Here is a 24,975-nt window from a genome sequence, read left to right as displayed (position 1 = left end):
TATTCAGCGAGGGGAATGCCAGAGGTGTATTCAACTCTGGCAGTAAGCTAGAGAATCTTGTAATAACTGGGAGTAAAGTGGAGGAGAAATTGTTGAAGATAAACACAAGAAAGGCACCCGGGGTGGATGGGATCTATCCAGTTATATTAAAGGAGGCAGCAAAGGAAGTAAGCAAACCCTTAGCCATAATTATGAGAGCTTCCTTGGACTCAGGGGAGGTACCCATAGACTGGAAATGTGCAAATGTGACCACAATTCACAAAGGAGGATCAGGCTGACACAAGTAATTATAGACCTGTGAGCTTAACTTCAGTTCCAGGAAAATTAATGGAGGCACTGGTTAAAGAAGCACTGCAGGATCATTTAGACAAGACTTCAGTTATAGCTCAGACACAGCATGGTTTTGTTAAGGGGAAGTCTTGCCTGACCAACTTGATTGGATACTATGATGCAGTCACAAAAGAACTGGATGCAGGGAATAACTTTGATATTATATACTTGGATCTTAGAAAGGCTTTTGATACTGTTGCACATGGAAGACTGCTACCAAATTGGAGCAGTGTGACATTGGAGGCAAATTGCTGCTATGGATAAAGGGGTGGTTGAGGGGGAGAAGACAGAGAGTGGTAATCAATGGACACTGCTCATCGTGGACTAATGTTATTAGTGGAGTTCCTCAGGGCTCAGTGTTGGGTCCATTATTGTTTTCTGTATTTATAAATAATATTGATGATGGTATATATCAAGCTTAATGTCCAAGTTTGCAGATGATACAAAGGTAGGCAGAGTTGTCAAGGACACTACTGACACTATGCTGCTGCAACAGGATCTGGAAAGGTTGAGCAGATGGGCTGAGAGGTGGCAAATGAAGTTTAACATTGACAAATGTAAAGTACTACACATGGGAAACAGCAACCCCAGAGCAACGTATCAACTCTGTGGTACTACACTGACAGTGGTAGAGAATGAAAGGTACTTGGGGGTGGTTGTGCAGGCAGATATGAAGTTCTCTGAGCAGTGCAGACGGGCTGCAAGAGTAGCTCATGGAGTATTGTCAATGATATACAGGAATTTTTCCAGCAGGGATAAGGAGGTGATTATTCCATTGTATAAGGCAATGGTCAGGCCACACCTAGAGTACTGTATACAGGTCTGGAGGCCTCATTTCAAGAAGGATGTAGAGCTGCTGGAACGAGTACAGAGAAGGGCAACAAGATTAGTGAATGGAACAAAGGGGTGCTCTTACGAAGAAAGGCTTAAGTTTTGCAAATTACAGTGTCTGGAGACTAGGCACCAGCGAGGTGATCTGATAGAGGTGTATAAAGCCTTGAATGGTTTAAGCATGCTCAATGCTGATGGGATTCTTCCTCTAGCTCAGAAAAATCACCTGAGAGGGCATAAATTCAAATTGAGGAAAGACAGATGTAGGATAGACCGTGCGGAAATTTGCCTTTAGCCAGCGGGTGGTTGGTTGGTGGAACAGACTTCCATCCCTTGTGGCGGAGGTTGATAGCCTAAATAAGTTTAAGGCTCAGCTGGACAGGTATTTTGAACGAACAGAGGGGTGAAGTGGAAGTGGGTTTTTTTTTTTTTTTTTGGCTGATGCTGCATAAGCTTGCTTTCTTGCATCAAATGCCTCTACTAATGCTAATGCTAATGCTATCCCATTAAAAACAATATTAGTTACTTTAGAGGGATGACTAAATGTATGTGGACAGTTGTAGTTTTTTAAAGAACATATGTCCAAGTACTGTCACCATCACTGGAGAGAACATGTTGTTTGTTATTTGGTTTTTAGCAGCATTAGAAACTAAGGCCATATTGCTCTGGGATATGCGGCGGTCATTCCCTGAACTTTCCGCATCTTCCATATTTGGTGGTGACGGGCTCGAACCCTGGTCTAATCAAGAAACGTGTGCTACGCACTGCTGCTCCTTCCCACCTGGCTACAGAGGCGCCTGGAGAGAACATAGCATCCACTGAATGCTGAATGCAAAAGTTCACACAGAGAAGCATTATTTAGAAACTATTTTTAATATTGGAATAATCTGCATTTAAAATGGTCCCTTGGATTAAACTATATTATATTAACTCCAGGGGCTCACATCTGGTGAGTATGAGCTTGGCACACCCAGGGTCCTAAGCTGGATATCATCATTCTTCTCTTTCTTGGTGATTCCCTTCTCTCTCTCTCTCTCTCTCTCTCTCTCTCTCTGTCTCTCTCTCTCTCTCTCAGAGTAACTCACATTTTTTTTTTTCCTTTGGCTGGTGTAGCATAAGCTGCAGGCTTTCTTGCACCATATAGCTAATAAAAATAATATTAAAATTACAACTGTTTCAATAAAATTTCAATTTCTATGGACAGATTGAACATAATTTGTGCAGTGAAGCAGCATGAAATATCTTTAATATATCTTTTAATTGTTTGGATGTGAGCAACATGTTCTCAAACGAAAATTATAAAAGCTATGCAAGAAAATTGAAATAAGTTGTAAATTTTTAAATAAACTTTCAATTCAGTTCCATTACATTAAATATAAGGCAGTGCATCCAGTCAACATGGGTGACAAGTGCAATGTTCAGTCAGTCTAGCGTGATACTGTATAAGCAGAGGGGAAAACGAAATTGAAAGTAGGAGTTATAAGTGTTATAAGCCTAATGACTGTGATCAATATACCAAACAGATACAGAGAAAGACTGTTTGTTTGTCATTTGGTTTTTAGGACAACTAAGGCCATATTGCTCCGGGGATATGTGGTGGTCATTCCCTGACCTTTCTGCATCCTCCATATTTGGTGGTCACGGGCTCGAACCACAGTCTAATCAAGAAGTGTGTGCTGCACACTGCTGCTCCTGCCCACCTGGCTACGGAGGTGCCATACAGAGAGTGGTCCAGTAATTTAGAATATCTTATAATGAGGGATTTTAACTTTTCAGATGTTAACTGGAATTCATGGGTTGATCACTCACACAATAGCAGAACTTTTGTAGATTTCTTGGATGAGTGTTTTCTACAGCAGCATGTTAGAGGCAACAAGAGGAAGCAACTCTTCATTTGGTTATCAGTAGTGAATATACATGCATTAAGAATCTGAAGGTAAAAAAAGACCCACTGTCTGGCAGTGATCACAGTGTACTAATGTGAAATTTAATTAAAGACGTAACTACCATCAAGGGTAGAGGAAAGGCTTTTGCTTTCCTAAGGGTGACTGTTAGTGGCCTAAGACAGTTTTTAAATTCTATGCAGTGTGACCAACTGATGATGTTACCAACAACCAACAAATTCTAAATAGAAGCATTCTGGGAAGTAATCAAAAAAACTACTAGGCTTTTCAAATCACTAAAGAAATACTGTTCAAAGCTTAAACCTAAATCAATGTCAGATGAACTATTGACACATTTGGCAAAGAAGAAAAGTGCATGGAATACATCTAAATTTTCAGGTGATATAGAAGCCTATGGTAGATATAAATTAGTCTGCAATCAATTAACAATGGAGATTAGTTAGGCAAGCTAAGGCAGATTATGAGAAGACTGGCAAAAAATGCCAAGAAAAGCAGCAAAGACGTCTATGCTTATATTAACAGTAGAAAGAAGGGGATTGTATCATATTGGGCCACGTGATATCAATGGGTTAACTGTTGATATCCTGCCCAGATTGCTGACAAATTAAATCAATATTTTGCATCTACACTCACACGAGGATTTCTTTAGGGGTGGGGATGTCAGAAGTTTATCAAACTACAAAAGAAGATAAATGACTTTGTGATAATTGAAAGGAAAGTGGAAAAGTTAAGAAATGACTGAGGCTGAACATAAAAAAGGCACCTAGGGTGGATAGGATCTATCCAATTATATTAAAGGAGGCAAAACGCTTAGCCATAATTATAGAGCATCATTGGGTTCAGGGGAATTTCCTCTGTAATGGAATGCGAATGATTTCCCAATTCACAAATAGGGATTAAAGGGCGACAAGAGTAATTACTGACTTGTCAGTTTAACTTCTGCTTAAGGGAAAATAATGAAATCACTAGTAAAAGAAACAATGCAGGATCATAAATAAAGGGATGGTTAAGTGCAATTATATACAACATAGGATTGCTAAGGGGAAATCTTGTCTGACCAATTAGATTGAATACTATGATGCAGTCACAAAGGAACTGGATGCAAAAAATGATTTTCATATCATATACTTGGATTTCAGGAAAGCTTTTAATACTGTTTCTCCTAAAAGAACAGTATTTATAAACTTGAGGTGGCATTACGGGCAAGTTACCACTATAAATAAAGGGATGGTTAAGTGGAAGAAGACAGAGAATGGTTATCAATGGGAACTTCTCTTGGTGAAATAACAGTGAAGTTCCCCAAGGTTCAGTGCTGGGCCCCATTGTTGTTTTCAGTATTTATTAATGATATTGATAAATTACTGCCATTAACCATCTGGCCAGCCTTTGTCATCTTTGCATATGACAAAGGCTGGCCAGATGGCTAATGGCAGTAATGACGGTATGTCACTAAATTTTTCTAAATTTAGTCACAACAAAATTTAGAAAAATTAGGTCAATGGTCTGAGAAATGGCAGTTAAAAGTTTAGCATTGACAAATGCAAGGTACAGCCTATGGATAACAGTAATTGCATATTAACTTATCAACTGTGTGGAATGACACTCGCAGTAGAAGAAAATGAAAGCCCTTGGGATAACTGAAATATGAAATTCTCTGAGCAATGCAGACGTGCTGCTATAGGAGCTCATGGGGTTTTGTCAATGACATACAGAAACTTTGATAGTAGAGATGAGTGATTATTCCTTTGTACAAGACCATGTTTAGGCCACATCTTGAGTATTGTACAGTGGGGCCCCTGCTTTATGATTGGTTCACTGTATGATCAAATCACTTTACGATGGATTATTCATTCACTATACGATATGTGGTAAACACCAGTCATTGCGATCACATTTGCAAATTGAATTTCAATTCTATTAAATGGCAATTCTAATAAGCAAAAATAGGAAGAATATCACCCACAGGCTATAAAAGTAAAGATATAAAGCACAAATTTACCCTTTATCATTACCTTACCAATTAACAAAATTAAATGATACGTAAAAATCGACAGAATATTTTCGACATGTTAGCAAAATAAAAATAAATTTACGGTAACATACATAGCTTAATTAATACTGTAATATGCACATGCTAACTAATTGATATTTCCAATGCCTTCATGGTATGGTAGGCATCTGGGCAAGTGTCTAGGGAAGCTTTGCCATTGTATGGATTATTTAATTTTAATTTAAAAAGGCCGCAAAATGCTTGATTGCCTAGGGCACAAAAATATCTCACAACAGCACTGGATATTTCTGTTCACTGACATTTTTCATTTTTTTTTTTTTTTTGTTGTAAAATTTAAAACAGTAAAAAAACATAAGCAATCAATAACAAAGAATAAAGTATGCACAAATTGCAACTAACATGAAACGGCAAGTGAGATACGGAGTAACAAGTTTATGAAGCTTAAAAAATAGGAATGAAGAGAAGATTCTGAAAATTTATTTATGTTTCTATATGATTGAAGATTTCATCATAAGGAAAACACATTTCGCCATAATAACGTGGCTATTTAAGCTATCGATATTACGCAAATGCAATAAGATCGAGTTTACTACCCATTTATAATAGATTTCACTAACAGAAAAGTCCAATAAAGCAATAATTGCAAATTATTTTTATCGTTTTATGGTCATGACCTCAAGAAATGTGTTTCAGAAAAATATCACAAAGGCATTCAAAATTGATTCTTATAACCAAACATATGATAATGATGAGAGCGTTTGCATTTTAATGATTTGAATTTGTTTTCTGAAATTTGATTCTATGAAATGGCTGATTCTACTAACCATGTTAAGAGGGGCCTACTTATTTCACTTGACAATGGGTGTATGACTGTCTCTGACCTGACCACGTGGTCCCGCTTCTCAGCTAATAGCAGATTGCCTAGTATATTATTAGTTTCAATATATTAGTTTCAATAAATGTTTTAAGAAATATGTACAGTTTCCATTAAAAAAAATCATCTTTTAGAGAGATAAATAGCTTAGTTATATAGCAAAAATTTCAACTTCCGAGGTCTTGAAACAAATTACCAAAAACAATGTGTTACTGAGTTCACATTACGATATTTTCACGACAGTAGTGTTTCTGGAACGGATTAATATTGTAAAGCGGGGCCCACTGTATACAGGTCTAGAGGCCTCACTTCAGGAAGTGATGTAGATCTCCTGGAACAGGTGCTGAGAAGGGCAACACCAAATTGGTGCAACAAACAAAAGGATGCTCTTAACTAGAAAGGCTTCAGTTCTGCAAATTGCAGCATCTGAAGTCTAGGCACCTGCAGAGTGATTTGATTGGTGTGTTTAAGGCTTTGATTGGATCGAGTAAGCTGAATGTGAATGGCATTCTTTTTCTTCCTGAGGCTACATACATGAGGGGGCAAAAATTTAAGTTGAGGAAGGATGGTTGCAGGATAAATGTGGAGAGTTTTTCTTCAGCCAGTGAGTGCTTAATTGTTGGAATAGGCTTTCATCTGTTGTTGTGGAAGTGGATGATTTGAATAAATTCAAGGATCATACATCATTTGCCATTACTACTATATTTTAGATGGTATTTCTTACTGTCCATCCCCTTTCAATGAGAACTTTTCTCTCTTTGGGTGTTCTATATTTTTATGGAACCATCCAAATCCTACTCTGAAGTAGTTAAAATCAGAAGTAGCAAATAAATAAATCTGAAAGTTTCAGATGAGTGAAACCAAAAGCTGTGCAGTTTCCACCTGTCTAGGTGATCCAGTACATTATGCTTAACTATACATTCCACAAATTTCTCTGACATTAAAGTCAAATTTGTAGGTTAGGTCTGTTGTGAATTATTTCACATTTCAGATCTCTTATGATTAAAATACAGTAAACCCTCGGATTTAAAGGACTAATAGGGAAAAAGAGGTGTCCATAAATGCCGAAAGTCCGTTAAATTGAATATAACCTGGGGGGGGCATTTTTTATAGTTCTTAATGTAAAAAAAGAGCTATCAACACTGTATTTTAAAGAAAAATGTTGCAATTTGGCCTCTGATTTACGGATATCAGAAACTGTTTTTTTATGCAGTAAATTTCACAAACACGTGCTACTGAGACACCTTATTCTAATTTCTCTGCCACATTTAAGTTCACACGCTTTCTTTTAACTCCTCTATCACTTGATGGCATTTTAAACTGTAAAGATTTCAAAATTATTTAATAAATAAAGTCACAATTCAGAATCACAGAAACACTCTGTATACAACCTGACCGCACGATAGCTTGAGGCAGACTGAGACCGAAACAAAGTGAGTCGGTAGGCCTGCAGTTTAGTGTCCCAAGTCACGTTCAGCTCACAAGTCGCCACCTTCTCTTATCTGTTATCTGGGAAAACAGCTATTTGAACATATTTTCAGAAAGAATAAAAAACAATTTCATGAATTTGATTATAAAAATAAAAGTAGGTAATTATCAAAACAATGGAAATAGGTAATTATTATTAATTTTTAATTAATAATAACATTGAAGTTTTGTATAACCTAAAAAAAATGTGGTCGAGATTAATATGTGCATTACTGTATTATTATTTGTCCAGTCCGTTAAATCCGAAATCCATTATATGGGTCCGTTAAATCAAGGGTCTACTGTACTTTTAAAAGATACTTATTTATCCATTAGCATTAGCAGAGGCAATATGATGCAAGAAAGCAAGTTTATGCAGCATCAGCCAAAAACAAAAAAAAAAAAAACACTTCCACTTCACCCCCTCCATTCGTTCGAAATACCTGTCCAGCTGAGCCTTAAATTTATTTAGGCTATCAACTTCCACAACAAGGGATGGAAGTCTGCTCCACCAACAAACTAACTGCTGGCTAAAGGCAAATTTCCGCACATCTATCCTACATCTATTTTTCCTCAATTTGAATTTATGCCCTCTCAGGTGGTTATTCTGAACAAGAGGAAGAATCCCATCAGCATTGAGCATGCTCAAACATTCAAACCTTTATGCACCTCTATCAGATCACCTCGCCGGTGCCTAGTCTCCAGACACTGTAATTTGCAAAACTTAAGCCTTTCTTCATAAGAGCAACCCTTTGTTCCATTCACTAATCTTGTTACCCTTCTCTGTACTCATTCCAGCAGCTCTACATTCTTCTTGAAAAGAGGTCTCCAGACCTGTATACAGTACTCAAGGTGTGGACTGACCATTGCCTTATACAAGGGAATAATCACCTCCTTATCCCTGCTAGAAAAATTCCTGTATATCATTGACAACACACCATGAGATACTCTTGCAGCCCATCTGCACTCCTCAGAGAACTTCATATCTGCCTGCACAATTACCCCCAGATCCTTTTCATTCTCTACCACTGTCAGTTTAGTACCACGGAGTTGATACGTTGCTCTGGGGTTGCTGTTTCCCATATGTAGTACTTTACATTTGTCAATGTTAAACTTCATTTGCCACCTCTCAGCCCATCTGCTCAACCTTTCCAGATCCTGTTGCAGCAACATAGCGTCAGTAGTGTCCTTAACAACCCTCCCAACCTTTGTATCGTCTGCAAACTTGGACATTAAGCTTGATATACCATCATCAATATTATTTATAAATACAGAAAACAATAATGGACCCAACACTGAACCCTGAGGACTCCACTAATAACATTAGTCCACGATGAGCAGTGTCCATTGATTACCACTCTCTGTCTTCTGCCACTCAACCATCCCCTTATCCATAGCAGCAATTTTCCTCCAATGCCACACTGCTCCAATTTGTGCAGCAGTCTTCCATGTGCAACAGTATCAAAAGCCTTTCTAAGATCCAAGTATATAATATCAAAGTTATTCCCTGCATCGCGTTCTTTTGTGACTGCATCATAGTATCCAATCAAATTGGTCAGGCAAGACTTTCCCTTAACAAAACCATGCTGTGTCCGAGCTATAACTGAAGTCTTGTCTAGATGATCCTGCAGTGCTTCTTTAACCAGTGCCTCCATTAATTTTCCTGGAACAGAAGTTAAACTCACAGGTCTATAATTACTTGTGTCAGCCTTTGATCCTTCTTTGTGAATTGGGGTCACATTTGCACATCTCCAGTCTTTCGGTACCTCCCCTGAGTCCAAGGAAGCTCTCATAATTATGGCTAATTTGCTTACTTCCTTTGCTGCCTCCTTTAATATAACTGGATAGATCCCATCCACCCCAGGTGCCTGTCTTGTGTTTATCTTCAACAATTTCTCCTCCACTTTACTCTCGGTTATTACAAGATTATCTAGCTTACTGCCAGAGTTGAATACACCTCTGGCATTCCCCTCGCTGATTAACTCCTCATGTATGAATATCGATGCAAAATATTCATTTAGTTTGTTAGCTACTTGAGCAGGATCATCAACAGTTGAACCATCGATATCAAGTGGACCAATCTGATTCATCCCTTTCCTTCTAGAGTTTACATAAGTAAAGAACTCTTTGCTGTTTTTCTTTGCATCCTTTGCCAAAGATTTCTCGTAATCTGCCTTCGCCTGCCTAACCTCGTTTGTAACTTGGTTACAGATCAACTTATATCTATCATAGGCTTCTGTGTCACATGTTAATTTATATGTATCCCATGCATTTTTGTTCTCTGCCATAGGTCTGATTAGTTCATCTCACATCCATTTAGGCCCAAACCTTGAACAATATTTCTTAGTTGGTATGTAAAGCCTGGTAGCTTCCAAGATAGGTTCTTTGAATGCTTCCCATTTTGAATTTGCCGTTGGTAACATCATCAGTTGGTCCCACTGTATAGAATTTAAATACTGTCTCAGACCATCGTAGTCGGCTTTACGAAACCAAAAACGCTTCCCTTTACCCCGATGGTAGATACCTCTTTGAGTAAATCCCACTTCAGCACACTGTGATCACTGCCACCTAGTGGTTCCTTTATCTGCCATGCATTCTTAATGCATGAAGAATCACTACTGATAATCAAAGAGTATTACACCCTCTAGTTACCTCCCGAACATGCCGATGTAGAAAACAATCATCCAATAAATCCACAAAAGCCTTGCTAGTGTGTGACTGACCAACCCACAAATTCCAGTCAATATCTGGGAGATTAAAATCCCCCATTATAAGATTCTCTGATTTACTGGCCCACACTATTTCCCTGTACAGTTTCTTATTATACTCATCAGAGTCATTAGGTCCATAGCACACACCTACTCTCATTTTTCCTTTCCCAGTGCTTATGTCACACACCAAACAGACTCAACATTGCATTTTCTACCAACATCAATTGGATGCACTTCCTCAGATTTTATGTGTTTCTTAACTAACAGCATAACCTTTCCTCCCTTCCTATCCTGTCTATCCTTTCTGTACACACTGTACTCCCCAAATTCCAGTTCTGCATTCCTTATATCTGTGTGACACCACATCTCTGATATCCCAACAATATCCGCCTTTGATGCTTTGAGCAATACCTCAAATTCATCAAATTTATTTACCAAACTTCTAGCATTGGTGTACACGCAAGTATACACACAAGTATACATGCACCTGTTCCTATTCTTAGCTACCCTAACACAATCCACATGTTTACTTGTACCGTAATGACTTCCAGCAGTCTCTGAAATATCCTGCATCTTGTTTTCCAGGCTTCTGCTCATTCTAATAGAAGCAGTGCAAGAATCACTTTCACCTCTGCCAGTGGCTACTGTTAATCTATTAGTCCTTTATCCCCAGCTAGCAGTTTTCCGACCCACCTAACACTGCCTCGATAGTATCAGCAAATATTCTTGCATCCTTTCTATTTAAGTGTATCCCATCCCTGTAGAAGCAGTCTTTCCCATGTGTAATCACAGACCCTTGAAAACAAAGATCACTCATTTATAAACTGGATACAAAAAAAATAATTTATTTTCAACTTGGTAGTGCAGAAACTAATAAAATTTATCTGTATATCTACTAATGAAATTACTTCCTTACCTCAGGTGCAATCAAAACCTTCCACAGGAGGGATTCAACATAATAATTTGTACCTCCTACAATAATTGGGAGTTTTCCCTGATCCAATAAATTATTAATCTGATGGCAAAAGGATAAGGGCCACAGCACTTCATTAACCTCTTACTTCCTTTGAGTATAATTAAAATCAAGAGGATGCAACCTTTAAAAAATACTTACAATATCTAAAAAAAAATCTGAGTTTAGAGATGAGCTGAAAAGCACCATATTAAAACAAGAAAATTCATTTCTTCAAGATTAAATAAGACTTTATTTGATCCAATTTTATTTTTCATGGTAATCACACAAATCACTGCAACATCACATCATAATTTTTCTCACCTGTTGATGAACAGAGTCTTCCAGATCTTTGACTGCACAGACCTTGCTCAAATTTTTCATGAATTCTTCTTCATGACAGTAGTTTTTTTACAAATTCACATCTCAACTGCTTTTGAACTTCACAGTTATTCTCAGGTTTCCAATGCCATCCTAAAATTGTTTTGCATGTTCAAGTATCAAATGTCTAGTTGCCATGTTGTTATGCTTTGCATTATCATTTCACTTCGGTTTTAACAACTAACTCCATTTTTATCAATAAAACATACTAATAAAAAATGAAAAATTTAAGTTGAACTATAAATACAAGATTAAATTGTTTTTTTTTTTTTAATTTAAAACATTAAAAAAATTATTTATTTCTAGTTAAGACTTAAAAAAACATTTATTTCATATACTATTTTATTGAAATTATGCATCTGAGATAACAGATTCTTAATTTCAATATAGCTGAAATTATGTATTTAGTTGAAGTATTTAGTTGTTTAATAAGAATTGCCAGCAGTTGTTAAAATTACTAACAAAAAATGAGACTGTTTTCTAATCAGAAAATTTGACAGTTAGATAACCAACTGCACGGGAGCAACAGATTTCAAATCCGTTAATAAAAATCAAACTTTTGTCAAAATCTTTATACAGTTGAACTTCTCAAATTCAGTAATCCATTATTTGGCACTACCCGTTTTCAGCAATGTTCAGGAAAATGGGCAAATCCAGCAAACACCAAAGAATTTACACATTTAGTCCCTCATTATTGGAAAGCTGATTGTGGAGAGTCACAATTTCAAATATTTTCCAATCACGTTTACTATTACTAATAATTGCTACTCATTAACAAGATATTAGACACTCATTCATAATAAGCAATGGCATAGGCTAGTAGAAAGGAAATTAACTAACCATGTGGAGTGTGGCCTTTCCATACATATTATATAGCAAGTATGGTTGCAGGACAGATATGCAGAAGTATGCCTTTGACCAGCAGGTGGTTGATTGTTGGAAAAAAAACTTACAGATGTCACTGTGAAAATGAGTAGTTTCAATAAATTCAAGAACTAGACAACTGGAGGGGACGGACTGGTGAGGTGGAAAGGGTTTTTTTTTTTAGCTGATGCATTATAAGCTTGCTTTCTTGCCACTACAAATACTAATGCTACAGGGGACCCTTAGTGAGAGAGAGAGAGAGAGAGATGACACTAGAACTTTGATGAAGTAATTGTGCAAAATATTTTACTTTTCCCCTACAATATACAGAGTATGCATATTTTGAAAAGGAAAATAATTTTATTTTTCCAAACTGCAAAATATTTATTGTAATTTGTCATGTATTGTATGCAAACCCACTCTTAAAAAAAATAGGCTACACTACAGTATACATTAAGTTGCAATAGAGAAATACAACACTAGATTTTTTTTTTTTTTTCCTTTTAATATGAAAGTCTATGACCAACAGATATTGGAAAATGCCAAGATCTGGAAAGGATTAGGATCTGAGAGTGTCAACTGTAGTAGTAGTAGTAGTGGCATGTGATGCAAGAAAGCAAATGTATGAGCTTATGCAGCATCAGCCAAAAAAAAAAAAAAATCACACCATTCCCTCCAAATGCCTGTCCAGTTCCTCCTTAAATTTATTCAACCTATCAACTTCCACAACGACAGATGGAAGTTTGTTCCAGCAATTAACAACCCGCTGGCTAAAGGCAAATTTCCGCACATCTATTCTACATCTGTCCTTTCGTAATTTGAATTTATGCCCCCTTAGGTTCGTAATCTGAACAAGTGGAAGGATCCCATCAGAATTCAGCGTGCTGAACCCATTCAAGGCCTTATACACCTCAATCAGATCACCGCACAGGTGCCTAGTTTCCAGCCACTGCAATTTGCAGACTTAAGCCTCTCTTGATAAGAGGATCCCTTCATTCTTCTCACCAATCTTGTTGCCCTTCTCTGTACACGCTCAAGTAAATCTACATCTTTCCTAAAATGAGGCCTCCAGACCTGTACGCAATACTCAAGGCGTGGCCTGACCATTGCCTTATACAGAGGGATAATCACCTCCTTTTCCCTGCTAGCAAAATTCCTATATATCATTGACAAAACCCCAAGACCTGCCCTGGCAGCCTGTCTGCATTGCTCAGAAAACTTCATATCTGCCTGCACAATTACTCCCAGGTCTTTTTCAGTTTCTACCGCCTTAAGTGTAGTACCACACAGTTGGTACGTTTCTCTGGGGTTACTTCTACCCATATGCAGTACTTTGCATTTGTCAAGGTTAAACTTCAGTTGCCACTTCTTCGCCCATCTGCCCAAATTATCTAGATCCTGTTGCAGTAGCACACTGCCATTACTATCATTAACAACCCTGCCAACCTTTGTATCATCTGCAAACTTCGACATTAAGCCTGATATACCTTCATCAATATCATTGATAAATATACAAAACAACAGTGGACCTAACACCGAACCCTGTGGGACTCCACTAATAACATTAGTCCAAGAAGAGCAGCACCCATTGATTACCACCCTCTGTCTTCTCCCACTTAACCATCCTTTTATCCATTGTAGCAACCCACCCTTAATACCATTCTGCTCCAATTTGTACAATAGTCTTCCATGCGCAACAGTGTCAAAAGCTTTCCTGAAATCCAAATATATGATATCAAAATTATTTTTTGCATCCAGTTCCTTTGTAACCACATCATAATATCCTATCAAATTTGTCAGACAAGACTTTCCCTTAACAAACCCATGCTGTGTCTGAATTATTGCTGCAGTCCTGTCTAGATGATCCTGCAATGCATCTTTAACCAGTGACTCCATTATTTTACCCGGAACAGAAGTTAAACTAACTGGTCATTGAAACCAGAACAAGTCACATAAAGCAGTAAGCAGTTTGCACTGAATTTTAGACATTTTAAATCCAAATGCAGAGAATTTTGGCTTTTTTAAGCCCAAATCAGAGGAGAGTAGCAAACTGGTATGATCAACTCCATTGCTTTTCAGAGCTGTTTTCATATTATCATTTATTAACAGCGTGTCTACGGCACCTCCGTAGCCAGGTGGGCAGGAGCAGCAGTGCGTAGCACACGCTTCTTGATTAGACCAGGGTTCAAGCCCGTGACCACCAAATACGGAGGATGCGGAGAGGTCAGAGAATAACCACTACATATCCCCGGAGCAATATGGCCTTAGCTGCTAATGCTCCTAAAAACCAAAAGCAACAAACAGTTCTACGGTGGATGGTAAAGAGAGAGTTAGCAGTAATTAAAGGCAAGGGAATGGATTATAATTTCAGGGAAAGAAATTACGACGGCTTAAGATGCTATATAGCCCAGGTTCCCAACCCATGGGTTGCAAAGTGTTTTCTGGGGGTCGCCGTAGTTATATTTAGTTGCAATTATCTTTATAGGAAATTTCACCACAATGGTTTTCAACACTTATTTATTTCAATATGGCATATGGCTACACTGCAATATTCTGTTAGTGGTTGAAACAGTGATTTTTGATAAATGAAAGGAAGTGACTTAAGGTCCACCACAGATACTTAAAAAATATTAAAAGCTCGCCATGTTCATACATATTAAACATTTTATATTATTTTAATTATTTGTTTCTGTCATGACGGACCTTGATTCACTCCCTAAAAATAAAATATACAAATGCAGTGTTATCATTAGAATAAAATTCTATGTTGCAAAGAGTAAACTGAAAAAAATATTCACTACGGTAAAATTCAATATCAAAATTCATTTTGATATTGAATTTCAAATTCAATTAAATTAGATTCAATTAAAATTCAATTTTAATTCAATTCAAATTAAATTTTTAATTAAATTCAATTCAAATTCAATTAAAAATGAATTCATTTTTAATCGGTATCTCAATGTGTGAATAACAGACTGTCGAATAAAAGTGATTTGTTCTCTTAATGCAGTTGAAGATCACCCTGTATGTTTTGCTGATGCTACCATGTTTGCAATGCATAATTCAATAATATCCATGATGGGCCGTCTAATGCAAATTGATGCAAACTTAGTTCGCCAATGTCAACCATGTTTGTTGGGGATGTTGAAGATGACATGAGGTTGGTTTTAACAAACACTCAGCTGCGAATTTTGAAGGTGGTTGCTCCAGATGCAAGTACAACTATCGCATTAAACATTAAGTTAGAATTATATTCTGAAAAATCTATTTTTAATGTGTTTTCTTTACCCTATTAAAAATGCCTTTTTATCTAAATGTGGCCAGGGTTGCAGGTTACTTGCCTATTATAAAAGGGGGTCGCGACACGAAAATGGTTGGGAAACACTGCTATATAGCCTCTATTAACTGGATAGATATCCAACAAACAGTGAATACAATATACAAGAAGCCTTGAATGCTTATATACCATTAAAAAAAATACTCCAGAAGAGGATTCCAAGTTGGGTGAATAAGGAAGCTGCCAGATTTACTTGAGCAGAAAAGGACAGCATGGAAAATTTACAGAGCAATAAAAAGTACGAAAGCCTATAACAGCTACAAAATAATCTACAACAGTGGCACAGAAAAGATTCGGCTGGCAAAGAAGGGGAATAAGGAATTCTTCATATATATATATATATATATATATATATATAAATGCAAAAAAGAGAAAGACAAACTAGATCGGAGTCTTTTATAATGGACGTGGAATAGTATTAAATACCCCAGCTGCAGTTGCAGATGAACTCAACAGTTACTTTGCATTGATATTTACAGAAGAAAAACCCATTATGTCAATGAGAAATTATGGGAGTGAAGTTGAAAAAAATTTATTTAATCATGTTGAAATTTCACATTTATTTACTGAAAAAACTTTCGAGCCTACAGGCCAGTAAGGCTCCTACGGTTCATGCCATATACCCTATAATCTTAAAGGAGGCAGTAAGCGATTGCATTGAACCATTAAGGCTAATTATGATAACGTCACTGGACTCGGGAGTGATTCCCTTGGATTGGAAAAGTGCCAATGTATCTTCAATATATAAAGTCCAAACAGTAAAGTCCAAGGCAGTTCAAACAGTGAAGTGGGAAATTACCGGCCAATCAGTCTAACTTCAGTAGTAGGGAAAATCATGGAGACAATGATCAAGGGTGAATTCAGGATCATTTAGATAGAAATGGAATTCTGAAGGATATTCAGCATGATTTTATAAAGGGAAAATCATGTTTAACTAATCTGGTTAGCTATTTTGACTGGGTCAATCAAGAGCTGGATTAAGGAAATAATTTTGACATTGCTTATTTGGATTTCAGCAAAGCATTTGACTCAGTCCCACATGAGCGGTTACTTTATAAGCTGAAACAGGTTGGAATTACAGGGAAAATCCTTAGATGAATAGCTGGATGGCTTCAGGGCAGGAGGGTTGTGATAACTAGTTATTCCTCAGATTGGATTGACATAAGAAGTGGAGTTTTGCCAAGGATCAGTAATAGGACCACTGTTGTTTTTTATGTTCATAAATAACATCGATGAAGGAATAGAGGGCATGATGTCCAAATTTGCAGATGTTGTAAACATTGGTAGAGTATTTAACGATCACCACCAAGCAGAGCTTCTTCAGAGTGGCCTAAATAGACTTCAGGAATGGTCAGAAAAATGGCAGCTATGCTTTAATCCAGCAGAGTGTAAGGTATTGCATCCGGGGAAGAGTAACCCCCACAATAACTTATACGCTTTGTGGAGTGAAACTAAAGCCGGTAATGGACATGGGTATTTCAATATGGCCAGACATGACGTTCTCTGAGCATTGTAGACTGGTTGCAAGGAAGGCCCATGGTGTCCTATCGATGATTTATCGAACAATTGCGAGTACAGATAAGGTTGTCATAATCCCATTATATAAGGCTATTGTTAGACCACACTTGAAATACTGTGTTAGGTATGGAGGCCACACCTAAAGAAAGTCATTCTGCTTGTTGAAAGGGTCCAAAGACGGGTAACTTGCCTGGTAAGATTTATTCTAGCCATAATTTCAAGTTAGGGGACAGATGTTCAGATGGGATTGCAGGAAGTTTTATTTCAGCTAGCGAATTATAAATTACTGGAATAAGTTACCTACATGGGTGGTAGAGGCTGACAGTTTGGAGAAATTCAAAGGTCAGTTGGATAATTACCTACTGGAGGAGGGAAATGCATAGGTTGTCTATTTCCTTTTCTCTTATTATTTTATTATTATTATTTTTTGTTATTTTATTTCATTATTATTTTTTTTTGGCTGGTTCAGCATAAGCCATAGGCATCCTTGCACCATTAGCTTTAGCATTAGTAAAGGCACATGATGCGAGAAAACAAGCTTATATAGCATCAGTCAAAAAAAAAAAAAAAAAAACCTAATTTCACCCAACCACTTGCTCCAATTGTTTGTCTAGTTCTGCCTTGAATCTATTTAAGCTATTAACTTCTACGACAGAAAGAACTTTGTTCTGGCAATCAACCACCCACTGGCTAAAGGAAAACTTCCGCACATCTATCCTACAACTGTCTTTCCTCAATTTGAATTTATGCCCTCTCAGGTGATTATTCTGAGCAAGAGGAAGAATCCCATCTCCATTTTTCTTCTATTCTATTTTTATTTTATATACTATTTTATATTCTAAGAATTCCATTCTATATTCTAAGAATTCCATTCTACATTCTAAGAATTCTATTCTATATTCTACTATTCTATATCCTAAAAATATTTGATTTTTTCCTGTTCTCATATTCACTGTGTTAGCAAATAACCGTAGTGATTTGCCAGTAACAGTCGCCCACTTATTATTATTATTAGCTGTATATTGCAAGAAAGCCTGACACTTATGCTGAGCCAGCCAAAAAAAAATTTCCAAGTTACCCTGAGAGGGAGAGAGAGAGAGAGAGAAAAGTAGAATAATGTTTATCAAATAAGCAGTGAAAGAAGTGCCTTTTTTTTTGGACCCTTTTGTTTTTTCTGTTTATTTTACAAAAAAGGTTTGTTACAGTTCAAACAAATTACTTAAAATTTTATGAATTTTATTCATTAAAAATAAAGAAAGTAATATATCTCATTTGGCAAGTCAGAATTATTGCCTTCATGCCTTTAAAAAGGCATGAAGGCAATAATTCTTTAAAAAGGCATGAAGGTGAGACTTTCATTCTGGAGAGACTATTTTGCAAGGCATGGAGCATCTTTCTTCATAAAAATAACATTTTATGTGTAAAAAGCAAGCAATGAGATTTCCCATTGAACTCAAAAACCATGCTGATAGGAGCTAAGCTCCTCAACCTGTCTGTATATGGTGGCTCCTGTTAGAGTCACCCTACCTAGACAGGTCGAAGGAAAGGAGTGAGATGAAGTGTAGTCCACCATTGGAGAGAGGGGCTTGCAATCCACCATTTAGATGTAAAATTAAAATGCTCAAAGAAAATTAAAGGGTAGAAACTGAAACCATAGTTCAGCTAATGATCACAGCCAAACTTTTTTAATGCTGACGCAGAGTCAAAAATAATTAACTCCCCACCCACAATTTTGTAATTATTTGACACTTCACCCCTTTTTGTTCCTTATCTTTAAGTTAAAGGATAAAGCAACTACCTTTGTTTCAGAGCCAAAACATATAAACAAAGGTAAGAGAGAAGGAAGATATATGATACTAAGAACAAACTTAACTAAGGTTATTTGAAATAAACTATGTCAGTTATTAGCTTTCAAAGAGAATGTATCCAGGGCAGCAGCCACGCATGAAACAAGAGAAGGAATAACTGTTGTATAGTTTTAATGTATTAGTCAATAATGGTATTTTGACTAATACATTAAATAATGGTATTTATTGTATCATAAGGAAAGTTGGAGAAGAGTTGTTGGAGAAAACATCAGGAAAGGGGTGCCGGAGGGAAAGGAGGCTTGGTGGTGGAATGAGGAAGTGCAATCGGTAATAAAACAAAAGAAGGAGATGAAGAAAAGATGAGATTTAACACGTAGCCAGGAAGATAAAGAAGCATATAAATTAGCAAAAAAGGGCTGTGGCAATAGCAAAGGCAGTGGACGAGGCCTATGGGGAACTGGAAAGGAAAGAGGGAGATAGGCAATTGATGAGAATAGCCAAAGCGAGAGACAAGGCATCAAAGGACTTCTCATCAATAAAACAGATAAAAGATGAGAGGGGAGTGGTTATACAGGATGAGGAGAAGATTAAGGAAAGGTGGAAAGACTATTTTAAGACGTTATTAAATGAGGAAACCCAAGAGCATTATGCGAGGATGGAGAGACGAATGAAGGAGTAGTGGAAGGCATAAGCAGGAAAGAAGTGGAAAGCACACTCAGAAAAATGAAGAGGGGGAAAGCAGTAGGTGTTGATCAGATACCAGTAGAGGTATGGAGAAGTCTGGGAGAAGAAGGGATCAATATCCTATGGAACTTTATGGGAAAACTGTGGCAGCAGGAGAGGATACCCGATGAGTGGAGGGAAAGTATACTTGTGCCAATCTATAAAGGAAAGGGTGATGTGCAGGAATGTGGGAACTACAGGGGAATAAAGTTAATGTCTCGTTCGATGAAGATCTGGGAAAGAATTGTGGAAGGAAGGATAAGGCAGGAGATGGAAATAGGAGAGGAACAGTTTGGTTTCATGCCAAGAAGAGGAACAACAGATGCGGTCTTTGCTTTAAGGCAGGTGATGGCAAGATACAGGGAGATGCAAGTAGAGTTGCACATGGTGTTCATAGACCTGGAAAAAGCATATGATAGAGTGCCCAAACAAGAGGTATGGAGATGCATGAGGGAGAAGGGTGCATCAGAAAAGTACGTAAGGCTTGTGAAAGAAATGTACGCGGGAGTGGTGACTCAGGTTAAGAGTAGTGTAAGTATGACCGAGGGGTTCTCTGTAGAAGTTGGACTGCACCAGGGATCAGCTCTTAGCCCATATCTGTTTGATCTGGTAATGGATGTGTTGGTGAGAGAAGTGAAGAGTAGAGCACCACGGAGTATGCTGTTCGCGGATGATATCATACTGTGCAAACCATCCCAAGGAAAGGTAGAGGAGAAATTGGAGGAATGGAGGAAAGCGTTGGAAGAGAGAGGCATGAGGATAAGTAGAACAAAGACAGAATATATGGTATTGAATGGAGAAGATGAGAGTTCTATAAAACTGCAGGAGGAAAAGCTACCATCAATTTCGAAATTTAAGTATCTGGGATCGAATGTTGAGAGGGATGGAGGATTGAGTGCAGAAATACAGCATAGAGTGCAATGTGGATGGTTGAACTGAAGAAAGATGAGTGGGGTGTTGTGTGATAAGAAAGTGAATTGTAGAATGAAGGGAAGAGTGTATAAAACTGTGGTTAGATCCGCATTGATGTAAGGCTGATACATGGGCGATTACAAGGGCCCAGGAGAAGAAGATGGAAGTGGCGGAGATGAGGATGCTAAGATGGATGTGCAGTGTGACGAGGAAGGACAGGATAAAAAATGACTACATCAGAGGTATGGTTAAGGTGGGGCCTCTGAGTAAAAAAATGCAAGAATCTAGGTTGAGGTGGCTTGGACATGTGGAACAAAGAAGTGAGGAGTATGTGGGGAAGAAATGTGAAAAGTTGGTGGTGATAGGTAAGAGGAAGAGGGGGGAGACCTAAGCTGAGATGGAAGGATAAGGTGGCAGAGGATTTAAAAGAGAGAGGATGGAGGAGAGAGGAAGCCCAGGATAGGGAGGAATGGAGGAAAAGAATTAAGGACGGAAATGCCGACCCCATATAAACGTGGGGAGAAGGTGAAGATAAAGAAGAAGAGTCAATAATGGTATTTTAATAAATCAATATATGCAGTGAAAGGGTATAAAAATGAAAGCAATGTTGATATAATACCAAAATTTGGAGACACCTTTTGTGACAACAAACAATACACCATGTCCTTGACACCTAGTTTGGAACAGTTGAGTTTCTCAGAACATATTTTTATTGCTATAGTAAAATGAAGTTGCTTCTAATGGCATTGGTAACTTGCTAAAATGAAGTGGAAATCCAATATCACAGTTTTTAGCTGATCAAAACAAAATAACCAAAGCATAAAGAGATAATTATTTCTACAAAAAATTTAAAATAGTAACCATTAGGACAGGTTATTTAATTTCTTGCAAAAATATTATGGAATTAGTGCTTATAGAAGCATTACTGCATTTCTACTCATGTCCATCAATATTATACTAGTTCCTTACAGTTCTTGGTGATTAAACAGATACATTGAAAATATATACATCTCAAACAAAAACAATTTTAGTGTAGCATCTCAAACAACTTTATAACTTGATACAAAATGATATAAAATATAGTAATTCAAAAATCAGTAAAGCTATTTGACAAAAAAGGATACAATAAGAAGTGCTTTGTTACGAAAATCTACCACAGTAAAGCGACTCAGAGGATTAAGAAACCCTATCATATGATGTGGAACAAGCTGTTGGTCTGGCTGTGTTACCTTATTAGTAATTATATTTAGTCCACTGTAAACCTAGATTTCAAAACATAATACAAAGAATGATTTCATTTTTAATTTAAAATAATTTAATTTTTCTTACCTTAAAGTGTGTGTGTGTGTGTGTGTGTGTGTGTGTGTGTGTGTGTGTGTGTGTGTGTGTGTGTGTGTGTGTGTGTGTGTGTGTGTGCATATATAAATATAACTGAAAAGCATCATAAAATTTCAATATTCAGCAAAGTTATTTGAAATCTTAAGAAATACAGAACTACCTTTAAAATTCCACATACCGTTGATCTGAAATGGCATATCTAATTCTACAACAGTCATCTAAACCAGTGTTTTTCCCAAATTTGGTCCATGAACTACATGCAGTCCATGTAACTTATGAAAGTGGTCCATAGAACTTGACAATAAAACAACTTTTTTATTTTATTTTTGTGGTTGGCAACAATCCTACTAACAGCGATGGGAAATAAAGGTGTACCTATAACAATCTAATATATACTATAGGTGAGGTTGCCAGACATCCTTTTCAAAGGACAATCCTTTATTTTAGCCAAACTGTCTTTGTCTTTTATTGAAACGAGAAAGGATGCAATTTGTCCTTTACTTTCATTTTTCAATGCCTGTGCCTAGTAATGGCAGTGGCGGATTTCCGCACAGGTGTAAGAGGCGAAATAATATGCAAAGCAATAAAATAGCTTGAAAAGAATGAAAAGTGTGCCAGCGATATTTTTTATATAATGAATGACCTAAAAAAAATTTCACTGAAGAATCGTCTTGATCAAAAATTTTTTGGGTATCAATTTCATCAGCATTTTCAGAAATTAGACCCTTTAGTTAAAAGCACAGTAATAAATGATTTCAAAGCATTTTATAATGCTGCATTGAAATATTTACGAAAGAAATTTAATTTTAATGAAAATACCACTTTTTTGAAACTCAGCAAATTAAACTTTAAAAATGGTTGTCCTAACTATGACTCATTTGTTGAAAAAGCAGAATATTTTAAATTAATAGAAAAACCAAACTTGGATATCAATGATTTATTTGATGAGATTTCAGTACCGAAAACAAATTATAAAACTGTGAACCTCTGAAAAATTTAAAACTTGTTCGAGTACTTCGAGTCAATGACATTTAATTTTGAAAAGTGTTGATTTTAAGCTTTCAAATATTTTCAAGGTCATCTCGTATGTTTTTTTTCAGTGTCAGGGACTTCGGCAAATTCAGAAAGGATTTTTAGTGTAGTGAACTCAAAGTGGAGGGATGGACAAAATAGATGTTCAGTTTCACTCATAAAAAGCGAACTAATGATCTACTTCAATTTTAAAGATAATTCTTTAGATTTTTCCGAGAAAATTAAAAACGATGCCGAAGTTCTTAAGGCTGCTCGGAGTAGTACAAAATATGTTCAATATGAATGATTTCCAGCTATTAAACAAGAAATTTTTTTTTGCTTTTTTCGCCTACCTAAAATTACTTTAGCTTGATGTCAATTAAGCCACTAAACTTGCATTAAAATATTTGGATCAATTCATGCTTTTTATATCCATATCATTCATTATCCTTATATGTCAATCCATATCCTTCTGCACAGAAAGCCATGGTTTACCATTAAACATTTTAAATTCTAAATTACACTAAAATTTGCAAATATTTATAGTCAATATGAAAGCTGTAATTTTTAAACCAAAATCTAAAAAATATATAAACAAAATGTTTAATTATTAACTAAAAAATCATAAAATTTTCCTTTTTTGTGGTGGAAGGGGGGGTGGAGTGAGAGTTGGAGAGTGGTAACATTAATTATTACTGGTTTACAGTGTATCTGGGGTTTGAATAAAAGTATGTGGCAATTATTTATGCATGTTTACCGATTTCCGTTTGTTTCTATCACGTAAAGATTTTTCACAATTCATTAACAAAATATTACCTAGGTATTATACGCAAATGTGTACATAACTATAGTTTCTGCAACGGTTTATAAGTTTTATACCCCTATATTCATAATCAGTATCAAATATTTGCCTCAAACACAACAGATTGTGCATGTTTAACCCGTAACTACATACATTGCAAGGTCATACTGCAAGGTAGCTGACCTTGACCCAGGAAGGCAGACGGCCCCCCCCACTCCGCTCTTCCGGCCCATCTGTGATTCCCAGAATTTTATTTTCCGAGTGCAGTCTGAGAGACTCCTGTGTGTAGTTACGGGTTAAACTTGTCTGAGCATGTACTCACTTGTTTGTACAGTCCACTCAACCACAGAGCCTATATAAGTGGCACACCCCTTATGCGGTCACAGTACTCCTGTAAAAACCGCTGTGAGCTCTCATTGTATGTTAGTTTTCTTTTAGTATGACAACCAGAAAGTGTATAAACAGTCCCGACATATTTTGTTACATATGTGATTGTTTTGTTCCTGTAAAGCAGAGGCGAAATATTATCGATTTTGTAAAAAAAATTGTATTTATGCACACTTTGACATAAAACTAAGCGATCGGGATAACTCGTGGGCACTGCATAAAGATGCCATACATGTGTCGAACATCTTAGAAAATGGAGTCAAGGAAAAAAGGTGTGCTTGCCATTTGCTATTCCTATGGTGTGGCGCAAGCCACTTAGCCATGCTGAATGTTAGTTTTGTGCATGGACATCAAAGGTTACAATTCAAAAAATAAAAAGGACATCAAATATCCAGATCTACTGTCAGCCTTAAGACTGGTTCCACATGGACCTGATCTGGCTGTAAAATCTCCACCAGAAACTTTGGAGTCCACATCTTCTTCCACCGAAGCAGAAGCTAAAGAGGTTAGTGAAGAGGAATGTTTTCAACCAGAAAATATTTTAACGCCACAGCAATTCACGCAAGTCAAAATGAACGATTTAGTAAGGGACTTAGGTCTTCCAAAGTATGCTACTGAAATTCTGGGATCCAGATTTCAAGCGAAGAGCTTACTTGCTCCAGGTACATCATTTTCCTGGTACAGAAATCGTGAAAGGGAGTTTATACAGTATTTTTCACAAGGTCTTCTCGTATATTGCAGTGATATCGCTGGTTTAATAAGTGCCTTAGGAGCTCCATATGTTCCTAGTGAATGGAGACTATTTATAAACTCT

The 24,975-nt window shown here is 36.8% G+C and overlaps 1 protein-coding gene across 1 annotated transcript in view; it reads right to left on the bottom strand.

Annotated features, from left to right (window-relative positions):
* The window catches only part of LOC150085687 (tRNA dimethylallyltransferase), a 254,385-nt gene that overhangs the window by 213,629 nt on the left and 15,781 nt on the right, over window positions 1-24,975 (bottom strand). The window contains exons 2-3 of the mRNA XM_090373447.1: window positions 21,748-21,885; window positions 11,045-11,143 (exon numbers count right to left, since the gene is read on the bottom strand). Of these exons, the coding sequence (XP_090229573.1) occupies window positions 11,045-11,143; window positions 21,748-21,885 (237 nt within the window). The remainder of the gene's footprint in view (window positions 1-11,044; window positions 11,144-21,747; window positions 21,886-24,975) is intronic.

This window comes from Mastigoproctus giganteus, chromosome 5 (assembly GCF_048544385.1).
Source record: "Mastigoproctus giganteus isolate SK-2022 chromosome 5, ASM4854438v1, whole genome shotgun sequence".
Taxonomy (NCBI): domain Eukaryota; kingdom Metazoa; phylum Arthropoda; class Arachnida; order Uropygi; family Thelyphonidae; genus Mastigoproctus; species Mastigoproctus giganteus.
This window is presented reverse-complemented; position numbering and strand designations above follow the sequence as displayed.